Genomic DNA, 17,373 nt, shown 5'->3' with positions numbered 1-17,373 from the left:
AGAAAAAAAAACCGAAAAGATATAAAAAAAAATTCATGAAAATGACTTTTTCAATAAAAAATAAACAGAAAATTCATCTAAAAATTTTTTTTCCAAAAAACAAGCTTTTCAAAGAAAAATAAAGAGCTCTATTAAGCCAAAAATGGACAGAAATGAAGTCAAGTAATCATCCAAGCGTAAAACTACCACCAATCACTATCAATAAATAAATGAAACTTAAAATGAACAGAAATTAGAATAAATAGCCGATTCAAACTCGAAACGAGCAAAAACAAACATTAGTAGGGCTGATAACCCCCATGCCTTCTCAAGACCAGAACATAATTTGCGCTTTACTGAAAACAAAATATGTATAAATGTTTTCACTTTTTTTAATTAAATAAGTAAAAAACTTTTTTTTTCCAAACTTTTTTACCCATTTTTATTTTAAGGAATAAATATCAGTATGGTTAAACTGAACTGACAATCCACGGTCATTTATTTATTTTTTTTCAGTAAAGCCTAAGTTATGATCTGGTATTGAGAAGGCATATAGGTTGTCAGTCCTAGTAATGTTAATTTTTGCTCGTTTTGAGTTTGACTACGCTATTTATTTAATTTCTGTTCGTTTTGAGTTTCATTTAATTGTTGATAGGGATTTGTGGTAGTTTTTCGCTTGGAAGAATATTTGACTTTATTTCTGCCCATTTTTGGCCTAATAGAGCTCTACTTTTTTTGAAAACTTATTTTGTGGAGTTTTTTTTTAAATTAATACAAATATATGACGCCATCATTCAGCCAGGAGGGGGGGGGGGGCCGGCGCCCCCTTGCCCCCCTATTGGCGTTCATGCCAGCATGACAATGTTCCCAATAAAAAATAAATTATGTGTGCAATTGTTCCCAATTTGCACACATAATTTATATACTCTTTAACTTTTTTTTTTCTGTGCACATACTCATGATTTGACCAAGTTTCGTAAGAGAATTTAGACCATACACCAGAAAGGAGTTGAATTGATGGCAATAATGGGGTTAGGCTAGTCGAGGGAGGTTTTGCTGCATATACCAGGGTGGCATGTCAAGTGCCTCGTAAAGTTAATATGTCAGTCAACTGAAAACTTTCAAATGATGAAGTTAATAGAATCGAAATTTAAAACTAGACGACTATAGCTACCAGCTTCATTTTTGCGTTTCATATTTTTTTTCACTGTAACTAAGCTGAAAAGGTGCAATAAAACCTATCCTTCCTCCCCAGTTTTAACTCGATACTCCGCACATTCATACAACCCCCCTACCTCCCAGATTGGCCCGCTAAAACTTATTTTAACCAATTATTAGCGAGAGTCCACAACTCGAAGCACCATGGGTGCCACACAGTTGCATCACACATCGCTTGTACCATCCGGCATGCGTGATTCCTGACTGTTAGCGAACTGTAGATAAAAAGAGGGTACTTTCCAATTAGCTGGTACACACGCGAGAAGTCAAGTTTGGTTAATGCTAATGAAATAAAACAAAATATGGTAAAAATATAATAGTTTGGAAATAAATTTGGGTTATATATTTGCACATTACGGGGCGGGGGGAAGGGGTAAAGCGTAGCATATACTAAATACGTAACCTAACCTAACCTTGGTACCTTTCCCCCCTAACACCCCCCCCCCCCCCAAAAAAATGTTTAAGTATTGTAAACACAATGACAAACCACGCTTTGCGATCCAATTCTCTATTGACTGATAACCGTTTGACTAGTTTCCTTTAGCATCTATCTTGCGTGTGTACCAGCTAATTGACAAGTACCAAAAAGAGCCTTCAATTACCCTAGGCAGTATTTCAATGAAAGGCGTACATGGGGACTGCTTTACATATTAAGTCTGTGTGCAAAACCTAAGGTGTTACCGTCTTCCCACTATTCAGAGGTGCGCCTCAATTTTAATTTTCTTTTTTAACTTCAACACATTAATAACTGGGAACCGATAACGAGTAGATTTGTTTCCGAGTCAATTCCAATGTCATAACCCCCCCCCCCCCAGACTGGTTCCCTAAAACAGTTTTCAATCTACAAATAATAATTTTAGTTACTTTGGGGAGTGACAGGACTATGCTTCCGTTTCCTTCGCCACGATACTCCCATTCTTTGCCAACAAGAAAACATTTTGGAATTCTTTCCGAACAAATGTGACCATTGCCTGCATTTTGTTTTTCATCATCATTTTCCGTTTGACTTAAATCCGATGCTAGGAGCTCTACGACCATTTTATTGAGCTTTATCTGAAAGGAAAAGATCGAGTTAAAACTGCGTAGATATAACAGGTTTTATTGTAACTTGTCAGCTTAACTACAGTAGCAAAAAAATGAAACGCAAAAATGAATCTTGTAGTTTAATAGCAGACCTGGCAAAAAATATATATAATCAAGGCAGCAATTTCTACATTTTGACATTGCAGTACTTTCTCAACTTGAATTTGTTTTTTCTTTACCTCTTACTGTTCACATGACTAGTTTTATTCAGAATATAATTAATGTATTTTCTGTTTTATTCCATTTTCAAAAGCTATTTGAAATGAGAGGCAATAACCTACATGCAATATGGGGGTAGGTGTCAGGGACAAAGAAGAAGTCATATCCTCTAGGGGTAACCGACGTTCAACAATTGCGTGGATTAGGGGCAGATGCGGTAGCTTTCCTCAACACGTAATCACCAAGAGATATGATCTTTTTTGGCTAAGCCAGCCTTTGAAAGTTTTGAATCCTCCTCAAAACAGATTTATGGCTGTACCCCTTAACAAACAGCGCTAGACAACAGGTGACAAAGCTGCATTCCAAAAATGGTCCCCACACAGGGAAGCAATTTGGAGCGCATTCTGAGGGGGAAGGCGGGCAATTTTGAACAAAAAAAGTAAAGCAACGAAAAATCCAATACTGAGGGGGGGTGGAGCCTAAAGGCCCTCCCCGCGTAAGTGTCTGTCTTCAGAACATTCCAACAAAAAGCACTTAACATATCCTCCCCTTGGTCTTTAAGCTAAGTACTCACAGAACCTGGATCCACTGACACATCGACTTTTCGAAGCCACGGATATAAAACAAAAAAGAACAGGCCTTTTACAGGATACAAGTTTATACCAAGTAAAGCCAAAAATAGTTATTGAAAAATTCCCGTGTTCTGTATACTTAGCTTTAACTGTCCATGGTTCTGCGCCGTGCTTAGCTACGCTCGTCACGAACTTCAAATTGTAATTGCAGCAAACTAAAAATTTTGCTGGATGTTTGGATTTAGGGCGGCCGAAGACCTTTGGATAAAAGGTGTGGATTTATAAGTTGCGCAACTTACCGTTAAATCGACAATAGATGCAAAAGGGTGGTAAAGATTGAAAACTAATTATATAGACCTTCTATTCTATCAATATTTCCCAAGAGGCAAAGAGGATGCAAAAAAAAAGGATTGCAAAATATCTTCTACTTTTTGCCAATAAAACGTTTAAAAATTTCACTTTGAATGAACGTGAATGTTGTACTCTCCAAAGTTACGTGCAGCAAAACCCCACTGTATCGTGTAGTAGCGTCGAGCGCGTCACACAAAAGGTATAGAATGCGGTAGAAGCAGGAAGACATTCTTGGACTACACTTTTGATATTAAAACTTGGATAAAGAAAATGGTCTTTTTTTTTACAAATAAACTCAATTTCGTATAGAAAAGATTTCGTTTTGTAATTAATATGAATTTTGACGGCATGACAACCACGTGTTGACATAATGAGCTTAAAGCTATTGTCAACTTGAATTAATCTAAAAAACAAAGTTTTTCCGAGGGAAGTGAAGAGCGAAGTTGAAACTTAAAACGGACAAAAATTATTGCTTCATAGCCTATCTAATATATATCAATAAAACTAGTAAAAATAAACCAACTAATTATGTTTCCCTATGTTTTTAGGATTATAAAAAACTAGCGCTTTACTGAAAACACAAAAATCAAGTATTAAAAAAAGGAATATTGATTTGGGAGTCAAAAGTGAGTATATAGCCTTACAACAATAAAATAATCTATAAAGCTTTTCATATTCTTGCACCAGTTGTGATTTCAGTAACTTTCCATCAAGGCCGTATCCAGGTGGTGGGGGGGCTACCCGGTTTGAACCCCCCCCCCCCCCAAATTTTTGACCGAGTCTAAAATAAGTCGAACATTAGTAAAACCTAGGTAAAAATCAGTAAAATTTGTCGAAAACTGAGTCAAAAATTAGTAAACCCCCCCCCCCCCCGAAAAAAAATCCTGGATCCGCCCTTGCTTTCCATATACAATTAAAATTATTTTAAAAACACAAGCGTAAAATTAAATATTTTTTAATAACCACAAAGTCATTGAACAGCATACAGAAATATTGGATTGATTTATCAGGTAGAATTTTGGTCTCGCCAGCTATGATGCTGATTGTGATCAATAAGCAATATTCAATTGTAAGAAATATGCTTTAGTATTACTTGAAATGAAGACCAAATAAGGCTCAATATGAACTCTGAAAATGCGGTTATTTCTCTCTATACAACAGTGAATTTCAAGCTATGATACAAATTCTAAAGCTAGTCTATACTCCTAATCCTAACGCTATCAAGATGGCTTTGCTTCGAACTTGTCTACAAACTAATCATGACATGTCCTTTTTAAAAACAAAACGATAGCCAGGCATTCAACTGAGCCATCGTACAGAAGGGATACCAAATTAAATGAGAAAAAAAATAATAAAGCAACAATCCTAAAACGAATTGTTTCTTTATCTTAAAAGGGATTGATAATATTTTTATTCTGTAAAGAGTCCTTAATTGGTTTGCTTTTACTGTACCAAAACTCCTATATTATTTACTATTCCTGAATCAGTGTTAGATGGGAATTTTTTTTCCCTAGGCAGTTTTTTTTCTAAACGCGTTTTTTAACTTTTGGTTACTATGGGCCGTGGTTTGCTCTTTACTAGGTTGCAGCTGCCGCTGCAACAATGATATCATGATCTGGTTCTACTAACTGAACTTTCCCCAAAGTGTACTAGTACTAGTGTACTACGAAACGTCACCAGACAAATTCATTTAAATTTTGAGTCCAAGCTTGCGGATGATAGCAATAGAAATCTTAAAAAGTTCTGGAACTATGTATCTAGCAAAGGTCTTGACTGACGTTCAATAAGAATCTGAAACAGTCTGATAATAAGGAAGTTACTATACGCAAGAAATTACTGAATCACTCAATCAACAATTTACGTCACTGTCTACCAATGAACCTCACGGTCCTCTCCCCAGCAGTCTCTCTATGATGTACCAAATCTTAGGCCACCTATCATGATTTCTCTCAAGTCGACCAAGAAGCAAATTGAAGCGCTTGATGACAATAGGGTGACACGACAAGATAACATTCAAACAAGGCTTCCGAAAGAACAGTCAATCTTAACACCACTAATTCAAATCTTTCACAAGTTCCTCGAATAGAAGACTGCGCATCCAGACTTGAAGAACTCACGAATTACATGAATCATGAAATGTGATGAGACAAGAAGAGAATTATCGGCCATCAGCTGTGGCAAAAACCTTGGAACGTAATGATAACACCAAAATTCTGACATGTCTTCTGTCCAACAGTGTATTGTCACTGGACCAGTATGACTTCACTCCAGGAATGTCAATGGAGACCAGTCTGCTCAAAACTTACAATATCAGCACTAGCCTTCTGGATAAGGGAGTATCTTTTGACCTGATTTTGCTCGACCTTGCGAAGCGTTCAGCTAGGTGGCTCGTATACAACATAGGAATAAACTATCAATGGTTGGAATCTATACTGATGCAATAGAATGGGTGACGAATTTCCCGACAGACTGAAAGCAACAGGTGCAGCTTTTCACCAATTACGATGATAGAGTATTCTCCAAACCATACGATGTCATCAGTGGAGTAGCTCAGTGTAGTCTTCTAGGCCTCACCATCTTCCCCATTTATATAAATGATAGGATGAAGAAAGTCACCAATAACATCAAACTCTAAGCAAATGATTCCAAGCTTTTCGGACCAGCTGACGAAGAAAGCCTGCAATCAGACCTCCCGATAATCCAGAAGTGGGTCAATGAATGGCGACTCGAGTTCAATATCAATAAATACAACATGCTCCATTTTGGCGGTAACAACTCTCACCATCAGTATACCATGTATGACCAGAACTAATGTCTGGCATTCAGCTTCGAACCCGCAATGAAGAAGGACTTGTGAGTGCTTGTTGACAAGCAGCTGAAGTTCCACGGGCATTTGAAACAAGTGGTGTCAATGGATAACTCAAGTCTTGGTCTACTGAAGGGCTCCTGCAGAGCCTTTCTGAGACTTTAAAAGACTATTGTTAGGCCTCGTTTGGATTTTTTGTGCTTGTGTGGCCTCTTTACGGGTCTACAGAAGATATAGTATGACAAGAAACTTGAACACCTATAACTCCCAACATCCACTTTCAGACGAGGTCAAGTTGACTTGTTATTAAGGTGACATGATGCTGACCCACAGATTTAACACCAAACAAACAACACCCTCATCATGCTTGTCAACAATACACTAGATGACACTGGCATAAGCTAGCCAATCCATCAATAGAGATTGGAAAAGGTTTCTAAAGGTCATACCTACCCTTCTGGTCACGTTACCGAGTGGGCTCAAATTGCACCACTCCAGCAAACCTCTCCAGCGGCATCTCACTGGGACAGCAATACCGTGACTCATCAAAAATAACCGTCATTGATACGGAGCAGAACATATCCAGCATGAACCTTAATTTGCTCGGAAGTGCAAATTAAGGTAATATTTTAAAACTTTTGTTGTTCTTTTATTTATGCTATACGTAACGACTTTTGTTGGAAACACACTGATTTATTACGACGATAATTGTGCTTGGTCAGAAGACAGAATCCTTTCGTAAACGCGAATTAATAAGTTAGATGGTTTCTACTGGATTCATAAGACATATCCAAGGAACCTATGGAATGAATAATATCCCAAGTTACTCATTATAAAAATATTTTGTGCAATTGCATGCAGCAAGTTCGTGGCTGTCAACAGATTTATATACTTATGGCATCATGATTGCAGCGGCAGCTGCAAACCAGTAAAGAGCGTACCACAGCCCATAGTAACCAAAAGTTAGAAATCGTGTTTAGAAAAAAGCTACCATGTGAAAAAAAATTGCCATCTGACAATGATTCAGGAATGGTGACTATTATTTCCGTTCGTCTTAAAAGCAAAAGTTTATTGCAAAAATAATTACGGCGATTTCGAAAAATAGCCCGAAACCCCTCGAAAATGGCGTCAGATCAAAATGAAAAGTGTACCACTAGAATCAGCATTGTCGAAAACCTTAAAACAGGGAAATTACAGTCCGCCTCCTTGAGCAACAAAAAAAAAAATCGCTTTTTTGTATCGGTAGCACTGATCTGTCTGTCTCCCGTTCTTTTTTTTTCTTTTTTTTTTAATAGCAGGGCTAGGGGGTGGCCAGAGCATCATAGAGAGATGTGTAATAGCTCATTCGAAATGGAATTGAATTTTCAAGTTCCCTTTTTACCTGACCAAATTTATTGGGAGGCAACTAGCCCCCCCTCCCTACAGGCCCCTCTCCCCTCAGTCATCCAATGAAGAGTTCAAAAAAGTCATTTAGTTTAATGTAGTTCAAAGGCTCAATATATGTTGCTTTAGTTATGGTATAGCCCCCCATAGTCCTCGAAGAAAGGGCTATATGCCGTTTTATTATCAGACTTGTCGATTTCACCTGTATCGGTATGGGCGTATTGTTATCGCCTGCATCTTAGACAAATTTTCAGTAGCTCATATAAAAGATATTGCTCATATATAAGTCCTTCCTTCCTATAAATTCCAGCAAATTCCACCTTCAGCAAGTTCCAAATGGCACTAAAAAACGACATTTTGGGTGCCTTGTCTCAAGTGGGAAAACCGGGGCTACTGTGCTACCTGAACTTTTTAGAGTAACATTTGATGGCTCATTTGAAAGCTATTGCTTAGATCTATGTGATTTCTATCAATTCTACCATCCGTAAGCGTGATATAGCACTAAAAACAGGGGCGTAATCTCGTCAAAACCCTAGGAGGGGGAGGGGGGGGGGCAAAGGTGGACCAAACTTTCCCAGATCAAGTGAAAATATCAGTGAGAAATAAAAAAATAAGCCTTATAGTACCATAAATGCAAAGAAATACTAAAAAAAAACTGACCCGTTTCTTTGACTTATGCACGCTTATTTTCATTTTGGCAAAACTTTTGGAGAAATTATGTTTCAGCTGGGTGAGGGGGGGGGGAACTGAGGTCCGGAGGGGGCAGCTGTTCCCTGCTCCATAACAAATTACGCCCTGACAAAAAACAACACTTTTGGTGTCACTTCTTAAGTAGATAATGCAAATAATTGCAAACATATAGGTAAAATCTACTTCATCGAAATGATTTTACATCGATCTTTTATGTAATTATCTTAATTTTTAGTTACTAAGTGCCGTGTTTCGTTCTTTACTGGGTTTTCAGCTATATCCGATAAAACTAGCAGAATTTATAATGAACTGTATCGGTCATTTATGTGACTCTTTTTCGATATTGTCTCAAATCAACTGTATATTCTTTCATAAAGTACAAGCGTTGGTGGCTCAGTCAGTTGAGCGTAGGTCTTGTAATCCCAAGGCGTCGAGTACAAACTCATCCGGGCCAACTTTTTCTGTTAATTATAAATGGATGATGCTGGTTTCTAGGAAAGTAAGGTTTTATTACTAACTTTTAGTCTCCTTGTAATATTCAGTTATTATAAGCTTTACTATTTGTCCATTACTTTAACTAGCTGCAGAAAAAAGAAAAATCAAAATATAATAATGAAGTGGTACTTGTTCATTATTTGGTACACCCACGAGAAATGAAGTTGCGCTTTTTACTGTGGCTACTATAGAATGGTCAAGAGTCTCCAATGGTAGAATGGAGACTATAGCATGTACATGAAAGAGCAGTTTTTTTTGTAAACAGTGATAATAGTTGTCCTCCAATTTTTTTGGTCAATTATAAAGGGATCTATAAATTTAATTTTTGTTCTTAGAGTTTCGGTTACTATTGAGCCGGGTCGCCTCTTACTTACAGTTGTAATAATTATCATCGTTGTAATAATTATGGTCTAAAACCCTTAACTGGAGGTTTGCAAGAACACCTCTCGTATGTTCTTTTTCTAAGCCCCCTTAATAAGCTACGCAATTAAGGTACAAAAACCAATACATCAAATCAGATGATTAGAGGCGTGGTTCTGTTAGTATAGCGGTGGTCTTCAAATTATAGTGTCTTGGGTTCGATTCCTAATTTTTTTTTTAATCACAATTTTTGTATAAACTTCAGAGGGCTCATTTGATTGGAAATTGAAAGTTCTAGTTCACTTTTAAGAGTCAAAAGATATCGGAGGGAAACTAGCCCCCCCCCCTCCGCACCCTTTTTTTCCTCAAACCCATCCGATAAGAAATTTGAGATAGCCCTTTTTTTTAAACCAGTTCAAAGACCATATAACGAAAACTCCGGGGTCGACACAACCCCCAAGGGTCCGAGGGCGGGCGCTGTAAGTTATGCCCTGGGGGAGTATATGGTTCTTATGAAAGGGATGCACGTAAAAACTTCAGAGAGTTCATTTGATTGGAAATTGAAAGCTCTAGTTCAGTTTTTGAGAGTCAAAGAGATTGGAGGATAACTAGCCCCTTTTTCCCCAAATGCATCGGATAACAGTTTTGAGACATCCATTTTGTTAAAAATAGTTCGAAAGTCAGACAAAAAAACTCAGGTGGCGACAGTCGACACAAAACCCCAGGGTCCGGGGGCAGGCGTTGTAAGTTATACCCTGAGGGCATACATGGTTCTTATGAATGGGGCGCTCTTATAGAGTTTGGGTAGAGGCGATACCCAAACTCTTGTTTGTAGTGATTTTTGTTCGTTTAAAGCTTGATTTGCATATTCATTTTAAGTTTCACTCGTTTTAAGATTTATTTATTCATTTACATCAATATTTATTGTATGTTTTTTTGCATTGATTGTTTATTTAATTTATGTTCGTTTTGAGTTTCACTTATGCTTCAATAACAAAATATTTCTTTTTTTTAAAGCTTGATTTGCATATTCAATTTAAGCATTACTCGCTTTAAGATCTATATATTCATTTATATTATTATTTGTTGTATGTATTTTTTGCTATGATTGTTTATTTAATTTCTGTTCGTTTTGGGTTTCATTTATTCTTTAATTAATTTAAAAAACTTTTTCCACAAAATAAGTTTTTCAAAGAAAAATAAAGAACTCCATTAAATAAAAAATTAGGAAAAATAAATTCAAATAATCTACCAAGCAAGAAACTACCACAAATCAGCATCGATAAATAAATGAAACCCAAAACGAACAGAAATTACAATAAATAACCGAGTCAAACTCAAAACGAGCAGAAATTAACCTAAGTTGGGCGCAAAACCCCTATGCGTTCCCAAGACAAGAACAAAATGTGCACTTTACTGAAAAAATATAAATATTTTTACTTTTATAGCTTTAATAAATCAAATACTATAAACATTTTGATTACTAAATATCAGTATCAAACAGTTCGTGGTAACGAACTGTAAGTAAGGAGCGACCCGGCTCAATGGTAACCGAAACTAACAAACGGAATTTCGATACCAATAGATACATCAAAAGAATCAGATTTTAATGCTGATTTCACATATATAAGTTTCATCAAGTTTAATCTTACCTATCGAAAGTTACGCGCCAGAGAAAATTTGGCTGATTTTAGAAAAAAGGGAGAAAGACCCCTAAAAGTTATAGAACCTTAACGAAGATCACATCATCATATTCAGCGTATAAGAGAACCCTACTGTAGAGGTTTCAAGCTCCTATCTACAAAAATGCAGAATTTCACATTTTTTCCAGAAGAAAGATAACGGATGCGTGTTTATTTTTTGTCCCAGGGATGATCGTATCGACACAGTGGTCCTAGAACATTATGGGAGTACTAAGTGGAATGGAAACTCAAAGTTCTAGTGCCCTTTTTAAGTGACCAAAAAAAATGGAGGGCAACTAGGCCCCCTCCCACACTCATTTTTTTCCCAAAGTCACCCGATCAAAATTTTGAGATAGCCATTTTGTTCAGCATGGTCGAAAATAGGATAACTATGTCTTTTAGGATGACTTAATCCCCCAAAGTCCCCGGGGGGAGGGCTGAAAGTTATGAACTTTACCCAATGTTAACATATAGTATTGGTTATTGGGAAGTATACAGACGTTTTCAGGAGGGATTTTTTCTAGTAGTTGGGGGGGGGGGGGAGTCGAGGGTTATGTGGGAGGATCTTTCCATGAAGGAATTTTTCATGGGGGAAGGGACATTACTATGAAGGGGGCGCCAGATTTCCCCTCATTATTAAAGAAAAAGATCAGATATTAAATAAAAAAAAACAAGTTTTTCAACTAAAAGTAAGGAGCAAAATCAAAACTTAAAACGAACAGAAAATATTACGTATATGATTGGGTTCACCCCCTAATCAATACCTCGCTCTTTAAGCCAGATTTTTTAGTACTTTCATAATAGCTATTTATTCTAATTAACGGCCTTTGTGATTAAGGGGACATTTTTAAAGAATTGGAACAGAATTTGAACTTTAGCTTAAAAAGCAAGGTATTGACTAGGGGGCTTACCCCTTAATATACGTATTAAAAATCTATGAACATAGAAGTTCGTTACGTAAGTTACGTATATTTATTACTAATAAAAACGTTCGTAAATAAAATTAAACAACTTTCAAGAAAGCCATTTAGCCAAAAAATAGTAAAATTAATATGCAAATTTCGTTTTAATTATTCAAGTACGGTGAGCCAAAATCAAAACCTGCATTAATTCAAAAACGTTCAAAAAAAAACAAAAAAAAACAAGTTTTTTTAAACCAAAAGTAAGGAACGACGTTAAAACTAACAGAAATTATTCCGTATAGGAAATGGGCTGTCTCCTCCTCAACGCCTCGCTCTTTACGCTGAAGTTTGATTTTCTCCAAACTCTTATTTTTTTTAAACATTAAAAAACTTTAGCGTAAAGAGCGAGGCGTTGAGGAGGGGACAGCCCCTTCCATGTACGGAAAAATTTATGTTCGTTTTAAGTTTTAACGTAGTTCCTTACTTTCAGTTAAAAAAAAACTTGTTTTTTTTATTTAATATGTACATTAAACTGACAATGTACATCCATTTGTATTTTTTCAGTAAAGTGCAAATTTTGTTCTGGCCTTGGGAAGGCATAGGGGTTTCGCGCCCAAGTTATGTTAATTTCTGCTCGTTTTGAGTTTGACTCGGTTAATTATTGTAATTTCTGTTCGTTTAGGGTTTCATTTATTTATCGATGCTGATTTGTGGTAGTTTCACGCTTGGTAGATTATGTGGTTTTATTTTTGCTATTTTTTTGTTTAATGGAGTTCTTTACTTTTCTTTGAAAAACTTATTTTGTGGAAAAAGTTTTTTAAATTATTTTCTGTTCGTTTTATATTGACATAGTCCTTTCAGGGAAAAAGAAAATAATACTTTAAATCTTTTCGTTTTTTAAGATTTTATAGTTTGGCCTGCAAAATTTTGATTGGATGTGTTTCGGAAAATGGTGGGCGTGAGAGGGGCGTTAGTCGCTATCCAATCACTTTCAACTATTAAAAAAAGGCACTAGCCCTTTCAATTTCCAATTGAATGAGCCCTTTTAAAGTTTTTGCGACATCGCTTTCAATAAAAACTTTATATGCCGCAGGGTTTAACTTAAAACCCTTGACCTGAGGGCTGTGGGGGGAGGATTTATCATCCTTAAAGACCTAATTTCCAAAACTTTCAACTACGTTGAGTAAAATGGCTATTTAAAAATTTGGATTGGATGTGATTGGGTATGAAGCTAAGAGAGGAAAGGAAATAATAAATGATAAATAAAACCAAAAAAGGGTGAGAAAGGGTGTTTGGGGAAAAGGTGGGCGTGAGAGGGGGGTTAGTTGCCCTCAAATCACTTTCGACTATCAAAAAGGGTACTATCCCTTTGAATTTCAAGCCGAATGAGCCCTTTTTCAAGTTTCTACAACAAAGATTTCAATAAAAACCTTATATGCCTCCAGGGCACACCTTATAATCCTTGCCCTGAGGGTTGTGGGAAAGTGTCCTCCTCAAAAATATATATTCTATCTGGAAATCAACTACCCTGAACAAAATGGCTACATCAAAATTTGTATTCGATGTTTTTGGGGAAAAGTTTGGTGTGAGAGGGGGGTGAGTTGCCCTCCAATCACTTTCGACTATTAAAAAGGGAACTATTTCTTTGAATTTCAAATCTAATGAGCCGTTTTCCAAGTTTCTACAACGAAGATTCCAATAAAAACCTTATATGGCTCCAGGGCAAAAATTCGGGTCCTTTCCATGAAGGCTGTGGTGGAGTGTCCTTCTATAGAATACTTTGTTTATCTGGAAATCAACTACGCTGAACAAAATTGCTATCTCAAAATTTTGATTGGATGTGTTTGGGGGACTGAGGGGCGTGGGGGGCTAGTTGCCCTCCAATCTCTTTCAACTATTAAAAAAGGCACTAGCCATTTGAATTTCCAATTGAATGAGCTTTTTTAGAAGTTTCTACGACAACAGCTTCTTTATAAACCTTAAATCCCCCCAGGGCATAACTTAAAACCCTTGCCCTGAGGGCTGTGCGAGAGTGTCCTCCTCAAAAACATATTTTCTGTCTGGAAATAAACTACGGTGAACAAAATGGCTAACTCAAAATTGTTATTGGATGTGTTTGGGGAAAAGATGGGCGTGGGGGGGGGGGGGGCTAGTTGCCCTCCAATCACTTTCGACTATCAAAAAGGGCACTAGCCACTCCAATTTCCAATCGAATGAGCCCTTTTCGAAGTTTCTACGACAACTCCTTCGATACGAAGTGCCCGGGTATGGAGAAAAAAAAAAAAACTAACAATTGTGTCCACATCGTTCTTTACTTAGGCAGCGCTAGCGCGCTGCCTATGATAGTAATTTCTGGTCGTTTTGAGTTTGAATTTTAACAGGTAGGCTATTTGTATCTGCTGATCTTAAGTTTAAAATGGGCTTTACTTTTCTTTGAAAGATTTCTTTTTAGGAGTTTTTTTTTTTTAGTTAACATTGGGAAATGTCCAAACTTCATCAACTCATCCAAATTTAAGTCGTTCTCATTGACTTTCTGCTGGTAATGCATTAAAAGTGGATGAAGATACCGTATTCGCAAGGTGAACACCCTTCCAAGATATCAACAACCTTTATTGAAGATTCCGCAAAAGAACATTATATACGATAGTCGTTGGACATCAACCTCATTCAAAGACGATATTTTAGTTTTTTTGTGCACGAAGGAGAGGAGGGAGATGTAACAAGAACTCTCCTGGGAACGGGACTGCAGAAAATCTTCGTCTAATATCATGTTAAACGGGGAGCCGTCCTCTTTTAATTCACGTTTTCGATTTTTTTTAGCCAATGATTGTGCTACAGAGCATCCTTTGCCATTAGTGGGCTATATAGGTATCAAGCAACGGAATTAAGACTAAGAAGATTAAGATAATAAACGGAATTAAGATTAAGAATAAAAGAAGCAAAAAGAAAATTTTTGCATTCCCAAAATACGTAAAACTAAACTTTAAAATTTGGATCGGCCTTAATCATACATCCGCACAGTAAGAATTTGAGAACAAGTTAAAGGATTTCCTCTGGGGGTTCGGTACAAGAAGAATCCTTTTGCATACAAGTTCAAAGAAATAGCTGATTCGTATGTCTGTTCGCTCAAGATTTGGCTAACGTAAGATACAAAATAATATATAAATACGCACACACACGTATAGTATAGTATATATATATATATATATATATATATATATATATATATATATATATATATATATATATATATATATATATATATATATATATATATATATATATATATATATATATATATATATATATATATATATATATATATATATATATATATATATATATATATATATATATATATATATATATATATATATATATATATATAAAATTAATATTGTTGTTCTGTTTGCTCCGCTTTTCGAAAGTGTTTGTGTAGCAGGTCATAAATAAATTATTGTGAAGATAAATGTCCCAAGTTCAAAACTTTCTAGTAGGAATTTACGTTCAAAACGGTATCCCAATCGCTGATCACTAAATTTTTCAAACAGAGGGCACAACCTCAGTTTTTTCACGAGGAAGAGGAAACACCAAATATGTTGCACGGAGATTATATTCGAACTTCAAAACCTATATGGAGTTTTACACAGCGTTGGTATAAACAGGACACGTTAAATCATCCTCATAGAATTCCCCCATCCCCTTCTGCACTACTACAGTGTCAAGTGTTTTACAAATGCTCCCCCGTCATTTGGACAAACTTCCAAGCCAAATAATAAAAACAAATCGTCGGTTCGTCAATCGGTTCGAAAAAATAGGCTTTCAGAAATTTCATCTCTGATGTCGAAACTCGTCGTATCGCCAATCCATTGATGAGATGTCTTGGTAATTATTCGTTTTATAGCTCTTTGAAGGGAGTATAGCTCTTTGAAGGGAGGGGGTAATCCTAAACAGCAGGTCACTACATGGAAGATGAATATTCGTGACACTTTTTACCAGTACACACTCGAGAATTTTTAAATCTATTTATTAACCTAACTTCACTTCTCGAGTGTAGTCGGTAAAACTAACAAGTACCTAACATTCTATGAAGCTTGGCATTTGAAGTTCCAAATTTAACTACACAGGCAGGCACGTAAACGGGAGGGAAGGAGACTGCGTGTAAATCTCCGAAATCTTGCGATTTTGCCCTATAATTATTATCCTACTTTTCTAACATAACTTGTTTGTTTCGCTACCCCCCTCCATATTAATGCGAACGATCCTGCACTCGGCTGTAGATAATCAATATATTCCATATAATGATTTTTAGCAATTAGTTTCAAGTCACTGGATTACACAGAAAATATACACTACCGTATATACACTGCCTTTCGAAACAAGACAAATCGAAAAGGCGTCCAAGAGTATTTCAAACCTCAGTAATCAATACAGCAATCCCATAGGAATTGACTATTTATTTCACAGTGGCTTCAATTGGGGAGAGGGGGCATTGGCCAACAAGATTATTTACCCCCCTCCCAGAAAAAAATATCCCTTTTCGGTATTTTCTTTGAAAAAATGTCTCTTTGGTGATTACACCGAACTACACCAAGACTTTCATGTATGGATAAGATTAATGACCCATTGCATCCTCTTGTAAGATCGCTGTGTACCGGAAGCACTTGAAAATGACGAATTTACAAGCAACAATGCAGAAAAATTGAATGCTGAATATTTCGACTCGACCATTAAAAGGAAAGGGCCTTCCCAGCAGCAACAAAGACACAACTTCCTAAAACATCAAAAAATACCGTAGCAAAGAAGTTAACAACACTTTTGAAGTGTAAATGATTATAATATACATTTTGTAAAACTTGCCGGTACTTACGTATTATACCGCCAACATTCAAGTTTACGCCGTGTAAAACTTAGCAGCCTCGTATTCAGACGCTTGAAATTGGAGTATAAATCTTGGTTTAAAAAAATGTTGACTCAGAACAGCCAATTTGCATCATTATTTTTCTTTTACTAAAGAGCAAAATAGACAATTAAAATGAGTAAGCAAAGCATTTACGACCTATTGGTCTTTCTCTTGTAACCGAGAAATTCAAATACAATTAAACATCGATATTTTTTAGCATGTTTTCAATTTGAGCATCCAAAATTTCACAGAAATTTAAAGATTTTACCTTAGACTTTTATGGTCAGAAACAATGACCAGTTCAAGATGCTTAAGGACTTATCAACTAATTTAGTTACAACTTCACCAAAATAAAGGGAATAACTGATAGTCCCGTGTTACCATAAACCATTAAATTACTGTTTTACCTTGATAGGAACTCAAGTAAAAACGCCATTGCATTAATCAAGAATTTTTACCAACAAACTACTCGTATCGTTATTACAATGAAAAAAAAAAAAAAAATACGAGCAAGACTAAATAAAAATGGAAGATACTATTCAATAGCCCAATCTCTAAAGAAACTTAAATGGTCCCCTTAAAGCAGAACTGTCGTATCTACCTATCGGGCAATAATAGGGCTTATATGTCCTGACCAGACCAAAAATGAAATTAAATCATGTTTGAAACAAAAGGTTATTATCTTACCTGCCACGTTTTGAGGAATTTAGCTGAGACGGGGCTGTGACATAAGTTCGGAATAAGTACAAAAATGCGCGTATCATATGTAAAATATAAGAAATTATGCAGC

The 17,373-nt window shown here is 36.2% G+C and overlaps 1 protein-coding gene across 1 annotated transcript in view; it reads right to left on the bottom strand.

Annotated features, from left to right (window-relative positions):
* The window catches only part of Ipk1 (Inositol phosphate kinase 1), a 334,853-nt gene that overhangs the window by 247,018 nt on the left and 70,462 nt on the right, over positions 1 to 17,373 (bottom strand). Inside the window, exon 2 of the mRNA XM_089090527.1 lies at positions 2,062 to 2,250. Within this exon, the coding sequence (XP_088946653.1) occupies positions 2,062 to 2,235 (174 nt within the window). The 5' untranslated portion in view covers positions 2,236 to 2,250. The remainder of the gene's footprint in view (positions 1 to 2,061; positions 2,251 to 17,373) is intronic.

Source organism: Artemia sp. Qi Xiang Cuo, chromosome 6, assembly GCF_049724085.1.
Source record: "Artemia sp. Qi Xiang Cuo chromosome 6, ASM4972408v1, whole genome shotgun sequence".
Lineage (NCBI taxonomy): Eukaryota > Metazoa > Arthropoda > Branchiopoda > Anostraca > Artemiidae > Artemia > Artemia sp. Qi Xiang Cuo.
Note: the sequence above shows the minus strand (reverse complement) of the source record. Positions and strands in the feature narration are given on the sequence as shown.